The 27,655-nt window shown below is 33.5% G+C and overlaps 1 protein-coding gene across 5 annotated transcripts in view; it reads left to right on the forward strand.

Moving 5' to 3' along the window:
- The first annotated feature begins 595 nt into the window (after nucleotides 1–595).
- Nucleotides 596–27,655, forward strand: part of LOC143230328 (integrin beta-PS-like) — an 88,940-nt gene continuing 61,880 nt past the window's right edge. For 2 of the 5 annotated variants that reach the window (XM_076463682.1, XM_076463684.1), the window contains exons 1-3: nucleotides 597–691; nucleotides 23,654–23,734; nucleotides 25,688–25,779. In XM_076463682.1, coding sequence (XP_076319797.1) covers nucleotides 649–691; nucleotides 23,654–23,734; nucleotides 25,688–25,779 — 216 coding nt within the window. In that variant the 5' untranslated portion in view covers nucleotides 597–648. Of the gene's footprint in view, nucleotides 692–839; nucleotides 1,143–23,653; nucleotides 23,735–25,687; nucleotides 25,780–27,655 lie in introns of those variants that run through there. The other 3 variants (XM_076463686.1, XM_076463685.1, XM_076463687.1) reach the window with 3 other exon arrangements.

Raw genomic sequence — 27,655 nt, forward strand, 5'->3', positions numbered from 1 at the left:
ACTCTTTATATTGAATTATTAGGACTGAATATCACGTTTCTTCTTGCTTACTGCTTTTAATCTAATTACAGTGACTTGATTGTTTTTGGTTTTTTTAATTTCGCACAGGTATACTTGACTGGTAACTGCGCTAGAGGAAAGTATATAGTGAATACTACCCACCGCCTTCTCTTGGGCTACACTTTTACCAACGAATAGTGAGATTGATCGTAACGTAAAACGCTCCTATGGCTGAAAAGGTAAAGATGTTCAGTGACAAGTTTCGGATTCATAACCTACAAATAGCAAGATAAGCGCCATAATCATCAGGCCATACCAGACCTTAAAGACAACGAAGTGTAGGCTAAATCTTTCTTTTCATAACTTTTATTCCAGAATACTTTGCACGTTGTTAATTGGTAATAGTGCCCGAATGTGCCTAAATTGGGAATTCAGTAGGTACAAGTTTGGTACAAAACTATTTTTCTATAAATGTGTTAAATGTTTCCCACTTTACTTGAGAGAGAAAAAATCTCTGACAATAATAGATATTTCTCAGTTCGTTTCTTTAAACCTTCTGTATTTAAAAAGTTTAATACTATTACCTATATTTCGTTATTTGGTAGATTTTCGTTTATCACGACGCTTGTAGAAGTGTTTGTTCACGTCATGTTGATAAGAAACGTTAATCACGCCAAAAAAGAGTCGTTTGGTAAGTTTCTTTGCTTTCCTTTTTTTATTCTGAAATCAAAACTGTTATTATAGAGCCTGAGTAGGAAGATTGTTTCTATTCTAAGTATAAATATAGATATTTACCATTTTTCGTTTGTTTGAGGAGATGTGGAATTTTGAATTGTGGTCATAAAAACATGAACAGACTGCCAATGGCCTCATCTTAGGTTGCAAAACTTGGGAAACTAGCTCGTTTATTTATCAATGAAACAACGCTTGGGAAACGGGAATATAAACGTTGACTCTAGTGTATATAGTCTGCAAAACCTTTACACCATTGATAAGTTGAAATGCATTTCGCACATACAATGTAAGTTTCTAAGTAATTAGACTTTGACAGGTATAAAAGTATATGTGTACGTATAAGAAAATCAACTAGGACTAACGTTGTCATAGGGAGATATGACTATTTCTATATCGCCTGAAATTTAGTAAGTTTGTCTTTATAACTATCATGTTGTGCTTAAATAAGTAGTGCTTTAAATGTTCTGCTTTTACAGAGAAAGTGTATTAGTGAAATTTGCTTACCCGAGATTACATATTTGTTACTGACGCCATAACAAATATTTCAGTCAAGTATTTTACTTCTCTTCAAACTACTCTCCAACTATTGTAACTATGCCTGATTTACATCACACGATCAACAAGTAAGATTATCGCTGTAATCGATAGAATTATGTTTAAAATCAAACACTGCTAAGCAGGGTGAAGACAAGTGATTAGTTCAAACATAATGACGCTGAAAGCATCTATAAAAACTGTAGTCGTGAAAAAGAAAAGTTAACTGATTAGGAAAATGTATATAAATTATTTGGTGATAGCTATATATACATAAAATTTGTGCAGAAGTAATTATCACCAAATACAGCGCTATTCCTAAAATAACATGGCAAAGTTGGCAAAATAATTTTTCTGGGTGTCTTAACAACCATGGTTTACTTTGATACCATTAAATACCAAACTTGGCTCAGGTTTGTTTCACTGGTTATAGTTAATGTAGTGATCACACGTTTGTGCTTTCGAATGGCGAATGTGTACTATAAAGAAAATGTAATTGATAAATCAAAAGGTAAGTTGATGCTAAACATGGAAAGTTGAAGAGAGGCGAGATTAGGTAAGGAAAACTTAATTGTGATAGACAGAAAATGTTAATAAGATATTAACTAATATTCAGAGCAGAAATACGTTATTTTTGACACAATAAACTGTAATCATACTGTTCAGATAAGAACTGATAAGAAGACGAAATGAATTTATACTGTTAATTTTGAGTTAATCAAAATAACATATAAGATACACAAGGGTAATTATGGAGAGTTGATGTCCTAACTATTATTTATTATTGATAAATGGTATCTTTAGATCCAGTAACTAAAGATTCCATGAATGTAAGTTTAAAGATTATAAGAATGGCTGCTTGTGACACATCTCTTTCCTGCAACATGGCTTGCAGCACAACATTTCATTCGTGCATCAAATCCTGAAGAAATGTTTACGTAGAACGATATGATTAGTTATTAACTTTTTTCTGAGCTAAGAGTACAATAAAGTTATCAGGCACAGATGTTTCACATTCTCAAAATGAAAATTTCCAATCTTGTTACTGAATAAAAACGCATAAAATTTAACTTTGTATGTGTTTAAATTTTATAGGTGGTAAACTTTGTAAAATCTATTATACTTCCTGTTACGTTACAGAACAAATAATTTAGATTGACAGAAATAAAGACTATAGTCTTAATTTAGTTCCCTTTGTAAAGTCTATTACTATGTTTACATTCTTAAATTGAATTTTTATGCTTTAAGTTTTCTTTGACCAAACGACAAAAATTGGCAAGTAACAAATTAATATTTTGTAAATGCTCAGACAACGGTTTGTCTAGGTTTCTTGACATTGTCATTGTTGTTGGGTTTAAACCTATATATAGAATGAAATAATATGTAAAATTTAATCAGGTGTATATTACGTGGTCTCTCTAAAACAAATTTCTTCTAAAGACTACTGTCAACATCACTCTGAGTTATATATGATAAATGAATGTATCTATATGTATGTGTGTGTGAAACATATACCTTATTTACTGAAATATATGTTACAGATGCAAACTAAGTTAAAAATTGTGCTACAGTTTTTAAAGAAATGATCATAACTCTAATTAAATCGAAACAATGACTGTTTACCAAGAGAAGTGATCCTTTATACTTAAATGAAAATGCCGGGTTTTCCTATTTTATTTTTTTAGAATTACTGCTTCAGTGATAACAAGTAATGACAGTGAAGCGCGGGCTAAGTTTTGGATTCATCGTATTTTGTCTTAAATCAGTTTTTATGTCCTAAAATGCTAATCCTATAAGCGCATTAATGAATTTCAGGCTTCGTAAAATTATATTGACTAACTACTAGTTGATAAGTCTAGTGTTTTGGTGAAATTAGTTTTTAAAGCTCAGAATTAATAACAATCCTAAGACAGATAAAAGTTATAGTTTTAGATCATGAAACATGTTTAGACATGTCAATATTGTTTTGGCTGCTCTAGACCTCAAAATGTCGCAATTCAGTAAGTGTAAGCATCTTCATTGGAACCTAGATGTGAGGAATCAACTTTTAATTATCTCTTTTATATCTTTTAATTATCACCCATCTTGGTCAGGTGGGTTGATCTTTAGATAGTTTCAGACATGGTGCATTCATTTTATGGCTTTTCAAGAACAATCATGGTTTAATAAGATTGTTCACAAAAAAAACTCCTTTCCAACTACATTGATTTGCATACACAGTCGGTTTGAGCGTGGTCTAATAGTTAGCGTGCATGAACTGTAATTCAGATGATCCATGGTTCGTGCCCTGTTACCTCTAAACACTCACTGTGCATTTTGGGGCTGTTAAAGCCGTGGAAAAAATCATTATACGATCACCTATAATTAGCCTTCCTTCTGATTTATCAGTTAAAACTTAGGAATGGTAAAGCGCTGTTAGCCTTTTGAGTCAAGGAAGAATTTTTTAAATTCAAAACCATACTACCAGTTCGTTTGTTGGTTTGGTAATACAACTTACATTGATGGAAAAAAAGTATAGTATCTCTCAAGATTCTTACACTTTTCTTAGAAATCATTCTTTTTTCTTTCTTTTGAGGCCCTGTTTAATTCTTACATCAACAACTATATTGGCTGATTGGGTATTGTATCAGCTGTCTTTGGGCTGTAAGTAGAGGTTCTTACTGGGAATCACTTCAGAAGCCTATCTCCTACAAAGTAGCCAAGAGCTGCAAGTTAATTTGACAGGAAATGTCATTGATTCTTTAAGCAAAGAGGGACTTCAACAAGGTATATCGCTAAAATAATTAAATTTAACTAGCCTACTGTGAACTACCGGGTGAAAAGTTATAGACAGACTGACTTTGTACAGCAACAGAAGGGACGGGGTAAGAAAGAAGCTTCCATAGCAGCGAGCTGAAGCAATGTGAACTTCTCAGAGGGATAAAGCTCAGCCACACAAGTCTTATGGGAAGCATTCTGTACGACGTCGATGTAGAGAAGAGTTTTATCCAGCATGTTTGAATGCAGCCGCGAAACATCCGCAGTGTCAGGTAACATTAGAATGCATCTCTGGCCGGAATTTGAGACATCTGGGTTTTATCTGAGCCACTGTCAATGTCGACAAGTTTTTGAGATTCTCGAGCCCTTGTTCTCGAGATCACTCATCGCTTCAGTGGAGCTGACCATTGTACATTCCACGATGGCTCTGCTCCTTGTCACAAGGATAAAAACATAGCAATATTCTTGCACTCCACACAGAAGACGTAAAATAAAAAGGGAATTTCACTATTTATGTATTGAAAATATTTCTTAGGTTTTGGTTTGTTTTGAATATTGTACAAAGTTACACTAGAGATAACTGTGCTAGCCATCCCTAATTAAGTGGGGCTACCACTCATCGCTTCAGTGGAGCTGACCATTGTACATTCCACGATGGCTCTGCTCCTTGTCACAAGGATAAAAACATAGCAATATTCTTGCACTCCACACAGAAGACGTAAAATAAAAAGGGAATTTCACTATTTATGTATTGAAAATATTTCTTAGGTTTTGGTTTGTTTTGAATATTGTACAAAGTTACACTAGAGATAACTGTGCTAGCCATCCCTAATTAAGTGGGGCTACCACTTTTCCAACATATATTGGAATTAGCCATCACGTTATAACGCTCCTACAGCTGAAAGGGTGTGACTGGGATTCAAACCAGTAGCTCTCAGATTGTAAGTCAAGTGTCTTAACCAGCGGGCGTTCTTAGCTTTTATTTCATTGCTTTAGATGAAGGACTATTTAAAAAGAAAGATAATCAAAACACTACGGTGGACAAGCAAAAACCCAGATCTCAACTCACTGAGAACAGCTGGAAGTTAATAGTTAAAATGCAACAGAGGAAATCGAGAAGCACTTTGGCACTACAGAAAGTAGTGCTGATTTGTTTACTCCATTATTCAGTTTGTGGGTGTTTTATCTAAATGAATACAAAGGTTGACCTGAAGTTTTCGTTTTAATATACAATTTTAATACAACGGTGCTTTAGTTTCTTTATCACTTATTTTGGAGCAGTGCCACATTATGCTGTCTGATGCATCTATTGTAGGGAATCGAACCCCGGATTTTAGTGTTGTAAGTCTTTAAACTTACCGTTGTTCCATCGACGGACATGTTGGGTAGGAGAAAAATATATCTTTATATTCCACTGTGTTTGAATGACTATAATCCAAAATGTGTTCATTTTCAAATATGACATTATAAAAAAAAGACCAATAGTAATGTATTTTTAGTTTTTTAGCTGCAGCATGGCGACTTATATAATGGCTTTGAGTTTTTTCCAAGTACAAACTATTAGCTCAGAGATTCATCTCTTCACTATCTAACGGGTTTAATATTATTTTAATACCAATATTTGTTTCAGTTTAATATATATTTAGAAATGTGTGTAATGTGTATTGCTCAAGTCATGCTTATTCACTAAATTTATAAAAGATTCTAGAGAGCAAAAATCAACAATATATATTTTACGAAAACACTAGCGTATCTTCAAATATTGTTGATAACCGAAACTTTCGAGAACCTCATCCTAAAAGTTTATGAATCGATGCGCCAAGAAACAGTTTAATATTGTTGGGCCGTTACAGTCCGTATACTATAAATCACGAATGCTATATATGGGATAAACGCTTATTAATCGGAAAACTACAGATATTTGGCTAGATAAATTTCGAACATTACACACAGTTTAATTGTAGAAAATTAACTTCGAACGTTAGTATTTTCACGAAGACATTATGTAACTTCAGCTGTAAGAAACTTATGTAAGACTATACCAGAAGAGAGCTGGCTAGCGTTCCCACTAAGTGCACCTGTGTACGAGGGCTGTAAAAAATACGCGGACTGTTTGAATTGCGCGGCTCAGGTTGGTTCAAGGGGAATCCGCTTGGTGTCGCTAGGTTCGCACAGATCAGCTGATTACCACGCCATTTCCCGATTGCAGATATCTTCATTTGTGTATTAGCTACGCGGTTTTAAGTGAAGTGCGATTTTTTCGTTTGGCGAATTTCAGAATGAATGACCTGAAGGAGCAACGACTTGCTGTGAAATTTTGTGTTAAACTTGGAAAATCTGCGACTGAAACTTTTGCTATGCTTAACACGGCTTACGGTGATGTTGCTATGAAGCGTACGGCATGTTTCAAGTGGCATGAACGTTTTAAGGATGGTCGACAATCCATTGAAGGTGATGAGCGTCCTGGACGTCCTTCCACGTCAACTGACGATCCACACGTCGACAAAATCAACACCCTGGTGCGGGCAAATCGACGTCTAACTGTCAGGGAGCTTGCTGAAGAGTGTGGGATATCAGTTGAATCTTGTTACGAGATTTTGACCGAAAAATTGAAGATGCACCGCGTTGCTGCGAAATTCAGCCCTCAGAACTCGTGAGTTTTTTGCCAAACACTCGATCACTGTTCTTTCCCACTCCCCCTACTCACCTGACCTTGCTCCCTGCGATTTTTTCTTGTTCCCCAAACTCAAAAGACCCTTGAAAGGAAGAAGATTTGAGACGATTCCCGAGATTAAGGCAAATGCGACGAAGGAGTTGGAGGACATTACAAAAGAAGCGTACCAGGACTTTTTCAACAAGTGGAAACACGGTTGGGATAAGTGTGTGCGTTGGGGAGGAGAGTACTTTGAAGGGGTTCCAGACCTGTAACTTCTAAATAAAGTACATTTTGTTTTATGACGTCAGTCCGCGTATTTTTTGAACAGACCTCGTATTAATGTAGACTTACTTCACTCTCCATGAACCATCAATAAAAGGTTCAGTTCCAGACGAGATATAAAACTCAGTATTGTCTGTACGTTTTTAAACTGTTGTATATAAACCATTGTTTGTAATAGCCGTTATTATAAATTGCATTGTTGTTTGTATATTGTATATTAAAATACACTTGTGTTAAGAAAGAAAATTATGTGTATCAATCTTGTTGGCAAATATAATAAATTTGGTACATATTGACATTAAATTGGCTTCTAAATTAATATTAAAATTTCAGACTATTTGAAATCGTAACGCGTAACTTATGTAACATAGTAAACCGGACACTCGTCCGAGATATAATGTATAACAACCGATATGAGATCTAATTATAGCTACGGCTATTGAGGATTCTCTATTGTTCTTAATGACAGTCTAAGAAATTAAGAGGGCAAATGTTACAAAAGCAACGCTATGGTGTTATAGTTGTGTTAGTAATGAGTAATGTCAACAGTTTGTAAAATCATTGTAAAATACGACAATATGAAATCTATGAACTGGATAAGATTGAAAATAATTCATGCAGTTTATGTGTATTAGATAACAATATTTGTATTTAGTAAACTCTAATGCTTTACAAGAACTTGAGAATAATTAATAATGGCCTTAAACCATCAGTGTTTCGGCACCGAGTTTCTATTACTTATTGAATTACTTCTGACTCACTAATATGTGTGCTCTTATCCAAACCTATGTCACTACGCGCTGTTTATGTCCAACAGTGCCAGGATTATGAAAATCTATAATGTTTAAAAAATACTTGTAAGAAGTTACGGTTGTAAAATACACACTACAACTGCGCAGTGACAAGAGTAATTCTACTTTTTTGTTTTCTAAATTTTGCACAAAAACTACATACTTGTGGACTGACTATCTGTGCTAGCCGTTCCTAATTTTGACGTAACAGACCAGAGGGAATGCAATAAGTCAACACCGGCTAGCACCATTTTTTGAGTTACTCTCTACTAACGAATACTGGGATTTATCCTCACATTATAATGCTCCCCACAGCTGAAATTGCGAGCATCCTCAATGAAGAGTTTCTATCCAGTGTCATACAGATCGCAAGCCAAGCGCCTTAACTTTTAGGCTATGCCAGGCCGGAAAAATAGGAGAGCCAAACGAAAACATGTATAGTCGATATTGTAACAGTTTCAATATAAAATATATCTTTATAGAGAATAATGCTTCTCATAAAATAGTTATTTGTGTGTGTGTAAGTGATGGGTTTAAAAGTTCCTTTTGTGAATAAAAGCCTTGCAAACTAGGTCCAGAGTCTCTGTAGCAAATAAACGTCGATAAACTTACTGTTTGACCAACTTGTTTTCATACTGTATGTTGGTGATCACTAGGTACCCAATGAACTTTGAATTGTGAACTAATGTAAAACAAAGGAAATGCTAGATGACCATATGAAAGGGAAACGAACTGAACTAGTGATATAACTGTAAACTAAAACTGTATGACAGTGATGGAGAGGTTTTTATTGATTCGTTGTGATTCAAATTGGTATTTCTGGAAAGTTGCCCTACTAGAGTACTATGCCCTTGAGATAAATCAAGATGATTGCACTTATAAGAGATCTTCAAGATTGTTACAAGATGTCTAAAAACAACCAAGGGGCCATTTTCCTAAAAGTTAAACGATTTTTCGAGTATTTTGTACAGGTATTGGAGTAAATAATGTTACCATCCAATGTATAGAATTAGTAAACGCCGTAAATTTGAGATCAACAGCATATAACATCACATAGATCTGATGACGACACGTGAGCCGATCAGATGTGAGAGTATATATAGCGGTTTGTCAAGTATTCTGTACAGGTATTGGAGTAAATAATGTTACCATCTAATGTCTAGAATTAGTAAACGCCGTAAATTTGAGATCAACAGCATATAACATCACATAGATCTGATGACGACACGTGAGCCGATCAGATGTGAGAGTATATATAGCGGTTTGTCAAGTATTCTGTACAGGTATTGGAGTAAATAATGTTACCATCTAATGTCTAGAATTAGTAAACGCCGTAAATTTGAGATCAACAGTATATAACATCACATAGATCTGATGACGACACGTGAGCCGATCAGATGTGAGAGTATATATAGCGGTAACCCCCAAGCAAGTAGTGTGAATTTTAACAGTTTTCATAATCCTTCGGATATAAACCCTCACATACAAAGAAAACTTTAATAATATGGCTATTCAGTTTGAACCTAACTTACAAACTATAAACAATAAATAAATCGGATTATATATATAGCGAATTGAAAACAAATACACAGCTTTATGAACACATTAGACAAGGTCACGATAATAATTTTTAAATATATCATTAGCGTTATATATATATAGTGATGGAGAAAAATTTGCGGCTAGTAATTTGCGTATGTGACAGTAAGGTTAGTTTTTCATTTACGTATACAGACAGACATATATATATCACCTCTGGTACACATAGCAGTACATGTACCATCAAATATCGGTGTGGCCGTTAGATAAGGTTTAATATATACATCTGTTAATGTTTACTCATCCACTTGAGCATATCGTATAACGGTCATATTTATTGTATCTATTGGAGGCAGCTTGCATATTTCTTGTTATATGATTAAAAGACACGTTGTTTTTTCGCATACCTAGAAATGCATGTGACACAATTAAAATCTCCTAGCTGAATTTACCTTTTGTATTAAAACAAACTGAAAAAAAGTAAGTAACTAACTCTTTAATTTTCTATTATGCTTTGTTCGAAATAAAGCAAGTTCGTGACATATGTTCAATCTATTTTGCCAAATTAGTTTTAATTTAATCGTTCTAGAAAATGTCTAACAATGAATCATCCAGTTATGAATATTATATATATATATATATATATATACACTGCTGGCCGAGCTGAGCTAGCCACCGAGCAAGTCAGACGTGCCAATATGCTATTCCTGAATAGAACGAAACGTTCATCCTCGCCAGTCAGGCCGTTAGTGCCGCCTGTAATCGTCGACGGCTTACCGCCGAACCTCACGCCGCACCAAGTCGCCACGTTGATCGCCAGAGCCAAGCCTGGGGCAACCATCGAACCGTCCAGGACCCGTATTTTACGCCGGGGAGGAATCCTCATCCAACCAGCCACTACTGCAGACCAAACCTATCTGTGCCAGCCATGGAACACTGAATTTAAAGTAAGTTGTTCCCCAACGAAAAGTCCAGTCAATCTTTATTCTGTATTCCTCAGGGGCGTCGACCCATCAATTCAACCAGAAGAAATTAGACAAACCATAGAACCCCAAATACAAGCCAAGGTATACGCAGTTCATCGAATTTATTCTAAGAACAGTAATCATCCCACACACTTCATGAAGATAGTGACAACATCGAAGTACAGTGCCGACTGTATTTTACGAGATGGCTGCTATTATCATATATTTCATTTTAGAGCCGAACGCCCACATCGACGACCACTCAAGAATGGTTCAAACCAAGCACCCAGATATCGTGAACAACCAACGGAAATCTTCCAACAGGAAAATACCAAAATACCGCCGATTCCAGACCGTATTAGAAGAAACACGAAGACGGATTCAGACAACCCGACTCAGAAGAAGACAACACCCATTGTTGGCAACACGCCAAGTTGCAGTAGTTCAAGAAAGAAAAAGGACAGTTCCTGCCAGACTTCTATCCCAGTTCCACAGAACTCAACAACCAGCCAGACTCAAACCATTACGAAGATAACCATCGACGCGACAGCACAAACCGAAAACAATCTACCTCCACGCAGAAAACTCAAACCAAAATCTCGAGAAGAAACAAAGCATCACAGACCAGCGAAGAACAACTCACAGAAGAACAGCCAGTAGTTCCACCACCAAAGCCACGTTTCTCAGTTGCACCAATGGGCTTCAAGTGTGGAAACAAGTTCATGATGAAATTGCCACCCGATCTACAAGACTGCAGCTAACAGTTTTCACGTACACCATCAACGTAGTTCATCAGTTTTTTTTTGTTTGTTTTTTTTATTAATTTTGTGTTGTTTTTTTTGTTTTTTTCTTTCCCAGCTACTTCCGGGCACGGTCTGTAGACTATTCGGCGCCCAGGCCGTGAAAGTGGGTTTTCTCGGGGTACTCCCGTTTCCCCCCACAGCAAAATCTCTGGCATCGGACCTGTAGGTCCCAGCCTCATTCTGAAAAGGGCCGTTTACCCAGTCAAGGGTATCTAATCAATTACAGTAAATTTTAAAAACCAATTCGCCAGCCGCTAGGGTTCTCCATCCTCGAGCCAAAGTCTGGCTCACTTCACTTTCGCTGCTTTCGTCCAGTTCTCCCGTCCTTTCTCTCACTCACAAATATTTTTGAAATGTTAAAAATAAAGTAAAAACTCCATGGATATTTTAAAACATTTCTCACGTAAGGGGACGAAGAGGAACTATAAAGTTCCTGAACACCCCAGTTGGAGAGAGAACTCTTCTGATTTCTCTCTCTCTAAACTGAACCCCTGCCACGTTAGTTTAGTTTAGTTTAGTCTGCTGGCCGAAATTTTAAGGCCAATGAACATAAAGAAAATATATGCATTTTGCGTTGTTAGACTCAACCACTTATTTGAGTAGAGCTTCGAAAGATGAAAATAAGAAAAGAGAAAATAAAAAAAACTTTTACAGCATTTAATAGGGAAAATGTGAACACTATGAAACTAGCCTAAATAGTAGCTGGTCAAAAGTTTAAGACCATACCAAACAGAAGTCCTAAACAGGGTAGGAAATGCCCAACAATAGGTCTCTGTAGTGAGTTGCACCGCCGTCATTACGAATAACTGCAAACATTCGCTTTGGCATGGTCGATATAAGCCTTTGCAGAAAGCTGACTGGAATGTTATTCCAAGTGCTGAAGATAGCTTCACGAAGATCATGCACTGTTTGGAATTGACATCCATTTTTATAGACTTCCCTTGCCATCCACCCCCAAACATTTTCAGTGGGGTTCAGTTTGGACAAACACGTTGGATGGTCCAAAAGAATCACGTTATTTCACATGAAAGTGTATTTTGTCCTGCAAACGTTGTGGATTGCAGCGGTGTCCTGCTAAAAGATCCAATTATTTTCACACAAGCGAGGGTCTTTAGTCAATAAGGATGCTTTCTCCAACATGCCAATGTAGCCAGCCGTTGTTTGATGCCCCTGTATAACCTGAAGTTCCATTGTTTCATGAAGGAGAAAGCACTCCAGATCATGATAGAACCTCCTCTACTGTGGCGTGTAGAAAATGTCTCCGGTGGGATATTCTTATCGTGCCAGTAACGTTGGAAGCCATCTGCACCATCCAGGTTAACTTTATTCTCATCAGAGAACAAAACCTTCGTCCACTTTTTTACGTCCCATGTTTGGTACTTCTCAGCAAAGTTTAATCGAGCTGTTTCGTGATGTGGAAGGAGACGGGGCTTTTGAAGATGTTTACGGTTTTTGTTCTGACTGCATTCTGCGTCCGTAAGGGCCTTAATCTGGTTAGACGATTGGCTGGTGTCCTGCTGGACAACCCGCCGAATCCTCCTGCTCAACGCCTGCGAAATTTTCTTGGGCTGACCACTTGAAATTCTCGTTCCGTATCTCTCAGAGTCTTTTAGGAAATTTGCAACAGCAGTTTTACTACGCCCAGTCTCACCAGCGATGGTGCGTTGAGAGACACCTTGCTTTTGCAGTTCGACAATTCTGCCACGTTCAAAGATGGAAGTGGGAGATGTTGACAAGGCTAATTCTTGAACATAAATGACTAAATTTTGTTACGTGTTTACCGATTAACGCTTATTTCTGTATTGTCTTAAACCTTTGACCAGCAAGTATTTAGGCTAATTTCATAGTGTTCTCATTTTCCATACTAAATGCTAAAAAAAGTGTTTTATTTTTATTTTTCTTATTTTCATCTATCGAAGCTCCACTCAAATAAGTAGTTGAGTCTAACAACGCAAAATGATGTACGTCTAACAACATGTATGATGAAATAAATATCTTCAGTTCTGTTATTTATATTAATTACATTAATTGTCAATAGGTGACTAAAATCACCACTATAAAACAATAATTAATTTAATATAGAATAAGCTTCAAAAATTTTTCCAAGATCCATTGTTAATCCATGTAGTCACCTTAAAGTCGTTACGGTTATTGCTTGTGGTAATAGCACCGAAATGAGTTGGGGATATTCCATTCACCAAACAAAATCCAATCGCTGTCAAACTAGTCAATAATCATGGAAAATCAGTTAATGGTACGGAGCTGAGTGCTCACACTCGCAACGTATCAACTCCTACTGCCTTTCACTGTCTGAGGCCTGTTACCCTTAAAAATTCTTATTTCCTACAGTAGCTCTTACGTGACTTATATATGGATGGATTTGAAGCAAAATCTAAAAATGGCTCAAAATATTGTTTAGATATAATAATAAGGCATCAACTAACTTTATATGCTGTTTGAATAGCATACAATAATTTATACAATTAGCCTATAAAACTGAAAAAAAAAAGTTTATCTTTTATTAAAGTATTGGTAAAAAGACATGAACAAGGTAATTTAGAAACATCAATTTATCGGAAATATCTTTCTGTTCTTATGTCACCACACGAGGAATAATGTTACACATAAAGTTTGCATTTTATACTTTTGTTCACAGAATTTTGCAGTGGTATACAAAATAATAGAAATTAAAAAATGAGTCGCTACTATGAAATATATAGCAGTTGAAAAGGAATTCAACCCAAATACTGTTGATAGGGTAGTTGAGAATCTTACTGCTGTGATGATAACGGATGAAAGTATTAGTATAAAACCTCTTTATGATAAAATTAAAAGAAAATGTTTAGTTTTACTGTATGTTCCAAGTTTAAAGTACTAGTTTATTTAAAATGTTTAAAAAACAACACACATTCTACCCCGTATTTAAACCAGCTTCGCTCGGCAACATTTTGTCGAGCGAAGCTTCAATCTTGTCCGCGAGAAATGTTCATTTTAAATAAAAATTGAAGTTGATGACAAAATACTCATAAAATACAATAATATCATATGATGTAAATAATATATGTTCATTTTTAATGTTCTTAATTGCACATATAATAGTTTATAACGTTATTATAAATATAGTTATTTTATCTTCAGGTAATTCACAATAATCTAACTTTTTGTCTAGTATTTTTATCAAAACCTATTCTACTTTTAAAAGGCGTTAGAAATTAAGTGCTTTATTAGAATAGTATATTGGCATAACTTAAACAAATCACACCCCAACTAGCACAGCGGAATGTCTGCTGACTCTCACCGCTAAGAACCGAGTTTCGATATCCATTGTGGGCAGAGCACAGATAGTCCTTTGTATAATATCATTTGTATAATATTTAAACCATTATAACATCTTATTTTTTCCTATATTTTGCAACATAATTACTTAACAGTTAATGATCTATAAGTATCAAAGGCATTAGACAAATCCAATAACAATTTTGCCATTATTTAACAATTTGTTTATTTCCTCTGAAAAAATCGTCCAATATCGTAATTGTACTTTCACCTTTTTTGATAACAATATTGTGTTGGGGACATAATTTTATATTTTATAATATTTTGGTACAATATTAGCAAGATATCTTCCCATGTTTTCTAAATCATTGGTAAAATACAGTCGATCAATAATTTGAAAACATATATTTTCACCATTTTTATAGATAGATCTTATAACAGGTATTTTTAATTGATAGGGTATAATTAATAATTCATAAATTATAGTGAATATTTTAATCAGTGTATCAAAGAAATAACTATTGAATACTTTGTATTTCTCAAAGATATTTTATCTACTCAACGAGTCTTTTTAATATCCATTTTATTAATAATTTTTATTATGTTATTGCTATTACTATTTGGAAAATAAGAAAAATAGAAATATAGTTTGAAAATAATTACTAGTATTAAGATATAGATTTTCTAAAAATGTTTGTATTAAATCTACATAATAATTATTATATGTTTCTACTATATATTCAATAGTGACCAAATGTTACTTATTTATAATATCTTCTATCAATTCATTAATAATTTCCCATGTTTCACTCATTATTTTTGTTATTATAAAGCTTTGTAAGATAGCATTAATTTTCTGTAATTTTATTTTATTTGTTACTTCTTTTTACTTTCACATAATTTCACCTGTAATTTGCAGTTTGTTGGATTAGTTTTATAAATTATCCACAGTTCATCACTCTCTTTAATAAACAGTTTTATTTCATCAGCAATCTATTCTCGATCTATTATTTTATTTTTTCGTTAATAGTAAACTGTGTGAAATGTTGTAAATATTATAGTGTATAATGGTTGAGAGCTACTAATATTCCTCGTTAATTCGTACCAGACACTTTTAGAAATTTATTTCTTTATAACATTTCGTTTCAACTTCACAAATGTTATATTCATTTTCTGTTATTCTAATATTCAATATCAATTAAAGTCATAACAGAGTAATTATCTGATTTTGATTTTATCAACAACTGAAACAACACAGTTACTTTTAAAATATGTAATGATATGATCTAAATATGATTGAGTCAATCTCTTATTTACAGTTTCATCTCTTTTATAACATTTATATGTTGATCCAAACTATTTGTTATTCTTTGAACACTACATTTGTTGCCATCCATAACACCTTTGGTAATGTCAAGTATATTTGTTTGTTTTCGAATTTCGCACAAAGCTACTCGAGGGCTATGTGCTAGCCGTCCCTAATTTAGCAGTGTAAGACTAGAGGGAAGGCAGCTAGTCATCACCACCCACCGCCAACTCTTGGGCTACTCTTTTACCAACGAATAGTGGGATTGACCGTCACATTATAACGCCCCCACGGCTGGGAGGGCGAGCATGTTTGGCGCGACGGGGATGCGAACCCACGACCCTCAGATTACGAGTCGCACGCCTTAACGCGCTTGGCCATGCCGGGCCGCTGTCAAGTATAATTAAAATATTTCTGTTTTTATTAAAATAATTTAAGATGATTTTGTAAATTATACAAAACATTATTCGTATTTGTATTAGAAGATTTTATATTTTGTACTGAGAGTTATATATTAATATATATATAACAATTATATAAATTATTAGAGAACCTTTGGATATATTTAAAATTAACACTTTAGTAGGTTTTATATTGTTAATTATTAACTGAAATATTATGTCATTTTTATAAAAAGGAACAAGGCCTCTGCCTTCATAACTGTAGACATTTTGTGCAAACTTTTCGAAATATGGTATGTTAAAAGTGACACCTTCTTTAAAAATATTAATTTCTCTCAACATTATAATATCTAAATCAAGCAATACCTCTGCTAAAAATATTTTACCTTATCCCAGTTTTCTTTAAATTTCGTATATTAATATACAATATTGAAATAACTAAAGTTATTTAAAAAAATGTACATTTTTCTTCTCTGTGTTCCAGATTCTTAAATTTATCGTTTGGTATGATTTCTTCAAGCCCGTTTCCTTGGATCTAGTTTCACTATATAGTAGTTAGGGATGAGTAAGAATCTCGTTAGTCTTTATGCGCCTCACTAATTAGATGATGAGACATTTGATTGCCTTAAGAGGGTCATAGTTATTAAATAATTATAGAAAGTTCATAGCTCTTATCTACTAAACATATGTTTACTCAATTTACGTTCAGCAAATCTTCTTTATTTGCAATATTTAAAATATTGCTTCCTTAATCTTTCATGAGAAATATTTATTCCAAATATAAAACACATTTTGATAAAACTAAAGATAATGTACAGTTAACGGAAAAAGATGGAATTTCTAAAATTGATTATGGAAGTGCTTATATTGGATAGATAAAACATAATTTAAAATATCGTTTAGCAGAACATACGGGATGTGTAAAAAATGTAAATTCTGAAAATTCGGTCATAGTAGAGTTTTTTTTTAAAAAAAAGACAACACAAGAAATTGTTGGAAAAAAGGTAATTAACCAGAAGATATCGGAGCCAATAATATCCATAAACCTTTACAAATAATAAATTTTCAAAAAAAAATCATGAGTTATTAAATAGAAACGAAGGTCCAGCGAATATTTGTATAAGAGTATGGCGGGACATCTATTAAGAATTATGCAGTAATAGTAAAGCCACACACAGGTCACATGAATAATAATGTCAAATGTATAAATATGACACGTCTTGCAAATTGATTCCTGATGATGACGTGCAAAAAGTCAAAATATGCAGAGCCAACATTTAAAGGCCATTGATTGGCCTTAAATAAAAATGTTGTTAATTGTGTATTCATTTTAACGTCGTCTGAAATTTTTTTCCTATTTTAACATTATATATACAAGCGCCAATAAAGCAATGCCTATTGAGTGACTTGCATTGACAATGTTTAATAAGAGAAGAAATGAACATTTGTGTATTACGTATGTAACCATTATGAATATATTTCTAATTACGTTTATTTTGAGAAATATGTATTTTTATTGCATTCACATTTAATTTGATATATACCTTTTTCATATATATATATATAGAATGTCTCTCTTTTTTGTTTAATATCAAGAAGTTTTGTTTTGTTTTTATTAATTGGTTTGAAAATAGGAATAAAGTTATGTTTTCTTGTTACACTGGTTATACTCAGTATGTAAGATAATATTACTGTACTCTTTTTTAAAGATTATTTAATCTAGTGCATTGCATGATGGAAATTGAGTTGCTGTTTCTATTATACATTCATTTATCTCGACATTATAACAATAAAAATGAACTGAATAGTAGAGAACCCAAAGTAATTCTGTGCTATAACCTAGATAATTATTTGTTGGAGATGAAGGTTAGCTGCTGATAATACATAATTTTGGAAAGAAATGTCTAACTTATTACTTATTTGTGCCACTCTAATATATTACAGTAAATTAAGCCTTTCCTCCGTAAAAACTACCCACTCGAAATGCATGGGTGCTCGCATAACTTTTTCCAAGGGTGGGTACAAAGTCAAGACAAGATACATTGGACCCGTCTTTATAGTTTAGCCATTACGGTCAAGAGAAAAAGTAAGGTCCTACAGCCAGATTTAATTGATTTACAATTTATAAGTTTAGTTTAAGCCATTTTGTAGTTTTGTAACTATATATACTCCATACTCCGTACATACTCTGCAAGACTGTTCTGTAGCCGACAGCTGGCAACAGGTTGATCCTGGCCCGGCATAGCCAGGTGGTTAAAGAACTCGAGTCGTAATCTGAGGGTCGCGGGTTCGAATCCTTGTCATATCAAACATGTCCATTATTTGTTGGTAAAAGAGTAGCCAGCTCTTGGGCTAGCTGCGTTCCATCTTCTCTTACACTGCTAAATTATGGACGGCTAGCGCAGATAGCTCTTGTGTACCTTTGAAATTTTGTTAATGCATGTTTCAGTTTATGTGGTACCCGTTAAGTTTGTAAGTTTATTTGCATATATTAATGGTACCTGTTTAAAAATATTGGGATATGATGAAACATAAGTTTATATAAGAAGTATAATTATAAATTTGTATTAAATGTTCAAATACACTTGTCAAAAACTGATATTCATGAGGTCTAGTTTATCATAAGAAATTAAGTTAGACACATAATTATACGACATTTGATCTTTATTTTGAACAAGAATTTTCTTAGTGAATTATCAGGGTAAAATGAGCATAAGTTATATTTTATATAGTATTTGTAGGCTTACCCTGTGTGAACAGTTGATCAGTTTCTATATGCTTGGAACAATTTAATCTCAAAGAGTGATGAGAATAGAATACTTTTGTTGTAAAGTATGTTGAACTAAGCAACATACAAGAAATGTACACTAACATATTTGTTTACAAACTATATTAACATTGTACATAGTGAGCTGAAATTAACAAATAGTAATATGACCATAATATAGATATGCATAAAACTTGTATGAAAGCTAATAAAAAGGAAACAATCCGACATTTTTAGCTTTAATAAATAGTATATTAGTGTATCTTAAAGCTTTGTTAATAAATGTTTCAGTGTGAGCGATACTTGCTATGTCTGAGATTTATTTTACATATATCAATATCTGCTTGAAATGTAAATATTTTACTAGAAAATCACAGAACACCGATTTATAACTGACAACTTTAATATGTCTGATGATTTGTCTATAAAGTATAAGTGATTTATACGTAAAGCATAATCTATTACCATAAAATTGTTTTAAAATCAGTGTGAGAAACATATCTGTTTTGAAAAGTAAAATAATCGATGAACCAGTTGTTCTGATCCTACAAACTGAAATCTTACACGTTTAATTTGTATTGAATGTATAGTGTGAAAAATAATATTGCTGGTGTCACAAAATAATTTATGGTTGACTATAATGCACTTGTCTAAATCTTTCACTTATTTATGTAGTAAAATATATTTAGCAAAATGTATTAAAATCTCTCGTTATAAATTCTGTTTCTTTACATATTCTTGCACAAATTAATTACAGTATTTGCATGAAAAATGTAGACTAACTGAAGTGAACAAATAATAACATGAACAATGTGTAGAAATGTACAAAAATTGTATGAAACCTAATTTAAATGAGATAATCCAGTATTTTTTAAACTAATATAAAGTAGTATATTAGTATATCTAATAATTTATGTTTTGTTATTAAATGTTTCAGTATGTGTGATACTTATCAAATCTGTGATTTTATGAGTTACATTGTTATTGTAAAGTATATTTTGTAATGATTAACACTAAAACGTGTTGGATTTATAAGACATGAAGGAATATTTTGCATAATCACTTGATTTATAATTAAAGATCCTTTAACTAATATAATTGTCAACACTACATAGGAAAAATTGATATATTTACCATTGAACTCTACCTAATACAAAAAATGTACACAAACTTTCGTTATAAACTCAGTTCATTTGTAAAAATATATTTAATGCTTTACTGAACTAACAAATTTAAGTGTTACAGTATAGATAAAATGAAACTTTGAAACACGGGGAAGTATAATTTATGATTTGTCAAGAATATATACTCTGTCACTTTAATAGAAACAGAAGCATTACTTGGTTTTATATGTTTTTCTTCAGTTACTCTCCTCACTTATTGTGCATTCTCATGAGTAAAATCCAATAGCGATCTCACTCCCTCCCAAATGATTCCTGAATTGTAGAATACTTACAGTAAGTTGTAGCCCATGCATTTTAACCATTAAAAGTTTAGCTACTCATATGAGCATCAGGAAGTTTTGAGGACAGTCGTAGACTGTCTTCTATTGTTACCCTTTATGTAATAGTAATACATAATAGGTAACCATTCCAATCAGGTTCGTATATGTATCAGTCATTTACTTAACGGGCTGCATAATTTGTTCAGTCAGACAATCGATCTTGTTAAAATTCACTTCCTGATCTGCGAGTCTTTCTTCAGTTACTATGAAATGGGATATAGACTTCTACACTTACTCGTCACCATAAACTGCACTGATGACTCAGTAAGTGGATATGTGTCAGCTTGATTAAATAATCGATTTTGCTTAAGACACACAGAGTTTGTATTATTATTTCAGAAAGGGATTCAGCAATATCTAGGGTTACCTGCTACACTGGAGAATACGAAATTCTCTGCCACAGTCTCTCCTTGTCTATCCAGTCCTTCTCTCATAACCATATACAGTACAGTGTCTATACCACCATTTTAACATCCTTACAGGAATAAAAACTGAAGAATTGTCTCAGTATGTTATTTCAACTTGCATGCAATGTAACGTTTGCAGAATATATTCAGAGTCATTAGAACCAGTAGTTGCATCACAGTACATGTTCTGTACTATTTTGGATTATAAAAATTGTAGAGATCCCCTTAACTCCAATTTTTCATACAGTTATCAGAGGTTACCATTTTTCACGCTATGGTCGGTATATAGTGAACATAAAACAGCACCAAAATTCAATGTGAACCCTTCAGCTACTGTTCTCGGTGCTATTTTTGACAGCAAGACTTTTTCCATCATATTATTTTGCATGGAATTTGTATGTCACTCTTACAAATTTTACTTTCACTACAGCATTATGAAATTAATCAGAATTTTGTAATTATGGATATATCATATATTAATTTACTTTATTTGCTTGTAAACTTGTTTGTCAATGAAATCCTCCCACGGTTTTAAAGCTTTCAAGACCAGTCTTGGCAGGCAACTCGAAGTAGCATGTAGTGTTTTTGTCCATTACATTTCCCCATACCAACTTGGGATAAAACAGAAGGCAACCCAAATATTGTGGCGTTCTAGAAGTAGTTTTTCAGGGACACTGAATCTTAATCTTGTATTTTATCTTTGATTCTTATCAGGATGTTTGGGGCATCGCGTTTGAAACTAGAGGGGCCAAATGTAGTATGCATGCTCACGTACCACAGGTAGATATCCTAAGGCCTGAGAAGTTTTGTTTTGAGATATTTACTCCCTTGGTGAAACTATAAAAGTAATTGGAGATAATAGAGGAACTTTATAAGAAGACATTTGATCACGGCAGTAAAACTGGTGTGCTTTCCGATGGTCTCATTAAGAAGTAGGAAAGTCTTTTTCATGCTATTCGTCTAAATGACGTTTTTTAATGAAGTTGCACTCTTGTGGTGTTGATATAAAATAAGTAATTGTTTATTTTACTTCCTTAAAGGCTTATCCATATTTATTTATTAATGGGCCACCCTTATATTGTAAATCTTTCCAGATTATAATATTATAAGCAGTTCTTTCTTTGTTGCACAATACTAATTTTTAACACTAATCATAGTATAAATACTATATGTGATTACATTCTTCACACCATTTTGCTTCTGTGATAGTTCTACTTTAGTCTCATTATGAGCAACATGTGTATCCAGTTCAAATAGTTTGATTGTTTGTTTGAAATTAAGCACAAAGCTACACAATGGACTATCTGTGCTTTGCCCACCACGGGTAACAAAGGGGCACCAATTCAAATAGTCTTATTTTGATTAGTTTAATCCCAGTGACTAGATAAAATTTCTTTCAGTAACTGGAATAGACGTTTACAGTCGTCAGCATATAGAAAATAATTTTTATTAGTAAGTACAGAACGTAGTGTAGCTACCTTTAAAAAGTCGGACACAAAATACAGATATGATGACACAGAAAATTTCAACATTATTTTTAGTTGTGAATTTAAGCAAGTTTGTCCATGCTGCAATTCTAGCAAGTTCAGTAAGTATAACTTATCTCTACTAACTGTATGCCAAATTCATTCCACTTTAATATTCATAAGCAGACGCTTTTCAAAAGTGTCCTTTTGTTTCTATCTGAAGTTAAATGTATTGATTTCACCCCGCCAGTATCTGTCTAGGTAAAGAGGGTCAGTCTTTCAACATTATCGTTCTGTCTACATTGACCAGCTGAACTAATGTGAGTAAGGAGATAGAGTCGTGATAATGATTATCCAAATCCAATTCGTCCAACGTTTCATATCTTCTGCACCATCTGCAATGCAGTTTTCCAGTTAGTAGAGTGTACCTATTACATATACCTTTTCAGCCTGAGGTAGTTATAAACATTGGGAGATGGATCTTGAAGCACTGAGTAGGCTGCCTCAGAAAGTTTCATTTTGCCATATGGTTTCATGTCAGGACATTACCTTTTCACTGGTGATATCTCGTCCACCACAAAAAATTAGACCTGGCTAATGTTATTACCAGCTCCGAAAAATCCAAATTACTACTCACTTATCTTAACTGAAGTGTGGATAGAGAACGTATAGAGCTTTTGGTAGGGTAATGAAGAACAATCCTTGTCTAAGTCCAGAGGTTCTGTGAATTCCTTCACTGTTTGTATGTATTTTGTGCAGAGGAATATTAGCCTTAGACTAATGTATACATATTTTTTTCTCAACGAATGTCCTCCTAAAACAGTTTCCAAGTTACACATAAAAGAAACAAAAACTCGAAAGAAGCGATACATTATAATCATCTAACTCTGCACACATTCGTTTGGACATAGTCCTAGTCACACCAAAAAAATAGTTTGTCAAACTAAAAGGATAGTATTCTTAATAAAAATTAATTACCTAACAGCTGGTTAAGTCCTCAACATACATAGAGCAAAAAGTGTCCAATTAGTTAAGTGTAGAAGCAAAAATACTAAAGAAACAAACAAAATCTTTAGTGACAATTATTGTAAGGGTAAACCGAAAAGTACAATATGAAAGATAGAATTAACGTAAACTAAGCTGTATAGAACTGAGCTAGAAGTAAATATAAAATGAAATAGTATTTAAAATAGACCTACTGGTAATGAAGGAGTTATGAGAAAAAGTATCATCTCTTTATGTTAAATGCAAGAATAATATTGAACAACGTTTTTCTTTTATGCGTTGTGCTAAAATTAGTTTCGTCCTAAATATTTAGAACATTTTATATAATTGTAAATTGTTCATTTTTTGTACAATACTAAGAACCTTATTTTTTGAGCAAATGATGATTAAATGCATAAGAGAGAACCTACTTTGTTTTTTATCTATGTTTGTGTATTTATTTTCTTTTATTTATTACAGACCCAAGGAGAATGTGGATTCCTATCATTTTAAAATACATCTTTATCCAACACTTGTTTCTGCACTGCGTGGAGTCCAAAGGTATTCCCAAATACAATTAATTGTAAATTAAAAGAATATGACCACACTTACGTATTATATTACCGATATTTAAGATCCAGATGATTATAAAAATAATGTTTAAAGTAGCTTTAATTTTTAAAAATATATTACATGATAACTCACATTAGGCAACAAAATAAATATTCTAACAGCTTAAGACTCAATAAGGGCTTTCAAATCCACAAATAAACCTTTAGCAGAAATATTTTATTGAAAAACTTTTTATGTGCGCACAAGGGAAATGCTGGTTGTTTTTGTTTGTTTTACTAAAAGCTTGCCAGATTTCCTGAAGATATATTGTAAATTCACAATAATGATAAACAGTATTATATGTAATTTTACATTTACAGAGAATATCTAATGAAATCATTGTTTTATGTAACAGTTGTGATGTCACACTGACATTCGGGCATTGTGCCATTAAATCTCGAGAATTTCATGCGATTTCCATAAAACGAAACAAAAGTTCATCAATACAGTTCTATTCTAAGCACTCGATATTAACTGTTTTTGCGGCATCAGTTGACAGAAAAATATAACTATGTTTTGAAATCGGTATTCTTTAAAGCAACTGCTCTGATTAAAAATACGCAAGCTTAATTTTAAAAGATTCAACTACTGTATGAATACACAATACAAGTGCAGAAGCATCAATTACTACTGCTAGATATTATGATATAATCTGGCAAAGTAAACAACATAAACCATCATGTTCAATTCTGGTTTGTTGCAGTTGATGAATGTGACATCTGGTGTAACGTAAAAATAGCTTCAGCTGTGTTTTTGCAACTTAAACCATATGGAGAGTTGGTGTCATTGTAGTGCTTTTATTCTTTAACTTTGTGACTCCTTGAAGAATTTCAAAATGGGTGAATATCTTTTGGTGAACCAAAATAATATAAATTGACTAAACAGTAACGAGTCAAAATGAAGTCATATTGCAGATATTTTCCTGCAGTTTAAATGATAAATTCAAATGAGCAGAACGTAAAATATGAAACATACTAACATAAAACAAACATTTAGAAAATCTATAAATAAAAAATAAAACCGAAATTTTCTTTATTCAATCAGTCTGGGTAGAGCTGTTTACATGATGACTTTGGACGACCGATATTCGATTAGATTAGTTTAAAAGAACTGGTCTCGGAGTACTGTTTCTATATAATCCACATGGGCAAGGATATTTGAACATCTTAAAAGAAAAGATTCTGCACCAAGGTTCAAACTTCACTGATGATTAAATTTGGAAGAAAAGTAGCTTAGAAGAAAAGATAAAATTGTAAGAATCGTAATACAAATAGGGTAGACTAATGAAAACCAGCACGAGACGTTTAATATAAGCAAGCACTAACCAGAACAAGGACTTGATAAAACTCTGAAAAACAGTTTGTGTTAAGATAGTTCATTCTCAAGCATCTTCTAATCTATCAAGAAAATTAATAACACAGAAAACTATAAAGAATAAAAATTTGTTTTGAGCGGGATTAATCGTAACTTATAACGTCCCCACAGCCGAAAGGGCGAGCATGGTTGGTGGGACGTTGATTTGAACCAGCGGCCCACAGAGTAGGTGTCAAGAGTCCTAACCACTTAGCCATGTTAGACATAAAAATAAAAAAGAGAGAAATAATTACTAAAATTTCTAAAAAAAAACGTTATTATATAAAGTTAGTGTTCTAAATTTACAGCTTTCTTTGTTTATAAACTAGCATAACTGGATGATCAGATCTTGGCATCTCCTCTGACCTCACTTAATTTAGTCTGTCTTATTCTTTTTTTTGTGTAAAAGGTGTTAATCACACTAGCCTTTCAAACAGCTAAAGAGGTAAGAAACAACAAAACCTCAAGTTTAAAAACCAAAGAAAACAATGATTCTGAAGCAATTTATCACAGTAAGGTGTAATGAAATAAATTATATCAATTTTGCAGATGTTGAAAAAATTAAGGTCACCATATGCACCACAGCTACTACCTGCGGTGAATGTATTCAACTACCGGAATGTGCCTGGTGTAAACAGGAGGTGAGGATCTATCTTCTATATGTTTTTATATGTAAAATGTTTTGCTCACATATTTATTATAACAGGTGACTTAAAATAATTTAATTTCTTATTAGTTAATATACCTTACATCACGTGTTGTAAGCTAGCTTTTTTAAAAATTGTTGTCGTTTGAATGCAGCATAAACTCAAATAAAATCTTTGTGAAATGCTTATAGACTTATTACTTGCGAGAAACGTAGTTGTTGTTAGATCGTTGCCAAAAGGAACTTGTAAAGAAATATTGCTAATCTTTTACGTTATATCATTAAACCAAATGGAAAAGTACAGCAGAGGAAAAACAAATATCTTCACTAGAGCTGTTCATAGTATAGGCATAAATCTTCATGCATGTGGATCAATGGTAGAACAATATTTGTTTGTAGCTAAACATCAGTAGTAAGGGACAACTTCAGCCTACCGCAAGATGACGTCACATGCGTGCCAAGAAAAAGGCTGCCATAATAAAAAAGTTTGTTTGTTTGTTTGTTTGTTTTGAATTTCGTGCAAATCTACTCGAGGGCTATCTGCGCTAGCTGTCCATAATTTAGCAGTGTAAGACTGACTAGAGGGAAGGCAGCTAGTCATCACCACCCACCGCCAACTCTTTACCAACGAATAGTGGGATTGATCGTAACATAATAACGCCCCCACGGCTGAAAGGGCGAGCATGTTTGGTGCGACCAGGATGCTGTCATAATAGAAGATGACAAGATTATAGATCGAACGTTTGCCACCAGGGGAGAGTCGATAGGAAGGCATTGTTAGGTCGATATGTTGGCGTATTTTATCGCCTGAGAGCACAACATGTTTATATTCATCAAAGATAACGACGCTATAGTACCATGTTTTACTATGACGATGTGTGTTGCTGGGTCATCATAATAAATGATTACGTAATAGTATCATGAAGATGAGAATGACTCATAAAATACAAGTCTTAACAAGAATTTATTAATTAATTCGTCCTAAAACTTACCTAACTGATTACATATTTCTGTAATATTATTATAATAAAAAATCTGGACAAAATGATTATTTTTAAGAAATTTTTTCCTCACATTAAAGATTTTACAATCTGATCTATATAAAAAGGCATATCTATTAAGGACACATTTACATGAAAATGTTTTACAACAACATGAATAAGCATATCAGTAATAACTTTCTGGAATCCAAATTTAGATACCAAATTTTATTTTGACTCGGGGTGGCATGGCCAGGTGGTTAAGGCACTCGACTCGTAATCCGAGGGTCGCGGGTTCGAATCCCCGTCACACCAAACATGCTCACCCTTTCAGCCGGGGGGACGTTATAATGTAACGATCAATCCAACTATTCGGTGGTAAAAGAGTAGCTCAAGAGTTGGCAGTGGGTGGTGATAACTAGCTGCCATCTCTCTAGCTTTACACTGCAAAATTAGGGACGACTAGCGCAGATAGCCCTTGAATAGCTTTGCGCGAAATTACAACAAACAAACAATCATTTTGACTCGTCTACAACGATAAAAAGTATAATATATACAATATTGTCCACACGCAGATCAATATGGTTCATTAAGGTGTACATCTATTTGAGAAAATAGAGAATGAAGTAACAAGCTGACAGGTACAGAGGTATTTTCGTCCTGTTTTATATCGGTACCATCAGGCTTGATAATCTTCGTCTTTACATGCAGATATGATTGGGCTGGATTTAGCTAGATATTCATCTCCTGATACTGATATAGACAATTCTATAGGTCCTCTTTCGGTCACTGAAGGTAGAAGATAATATTCATCCTACTGAATTTCTTTAATCATTGTTTATGTGGAAGAAAGAAAAAATAAGTCTGGCTCAAACTTTGTACGCTGACGAG

The sequence above is a fragment of the Tachypleus tridentatus genome, chromosome 10 (assembly GCF_004210375.1).
Source record: "Tachypleus tridentatus isolate NWPU-2018 chromosome 10, ASM421037v1, whole genome shotgun sequence".
In the NCBI taxonomy this organism is placed as follows: Eukaryota; Metazoa; Arthropoda; class Merostomata; order Xiphosura; family Limulidae; genus Tachypleus; species Tachypleus tridentatus.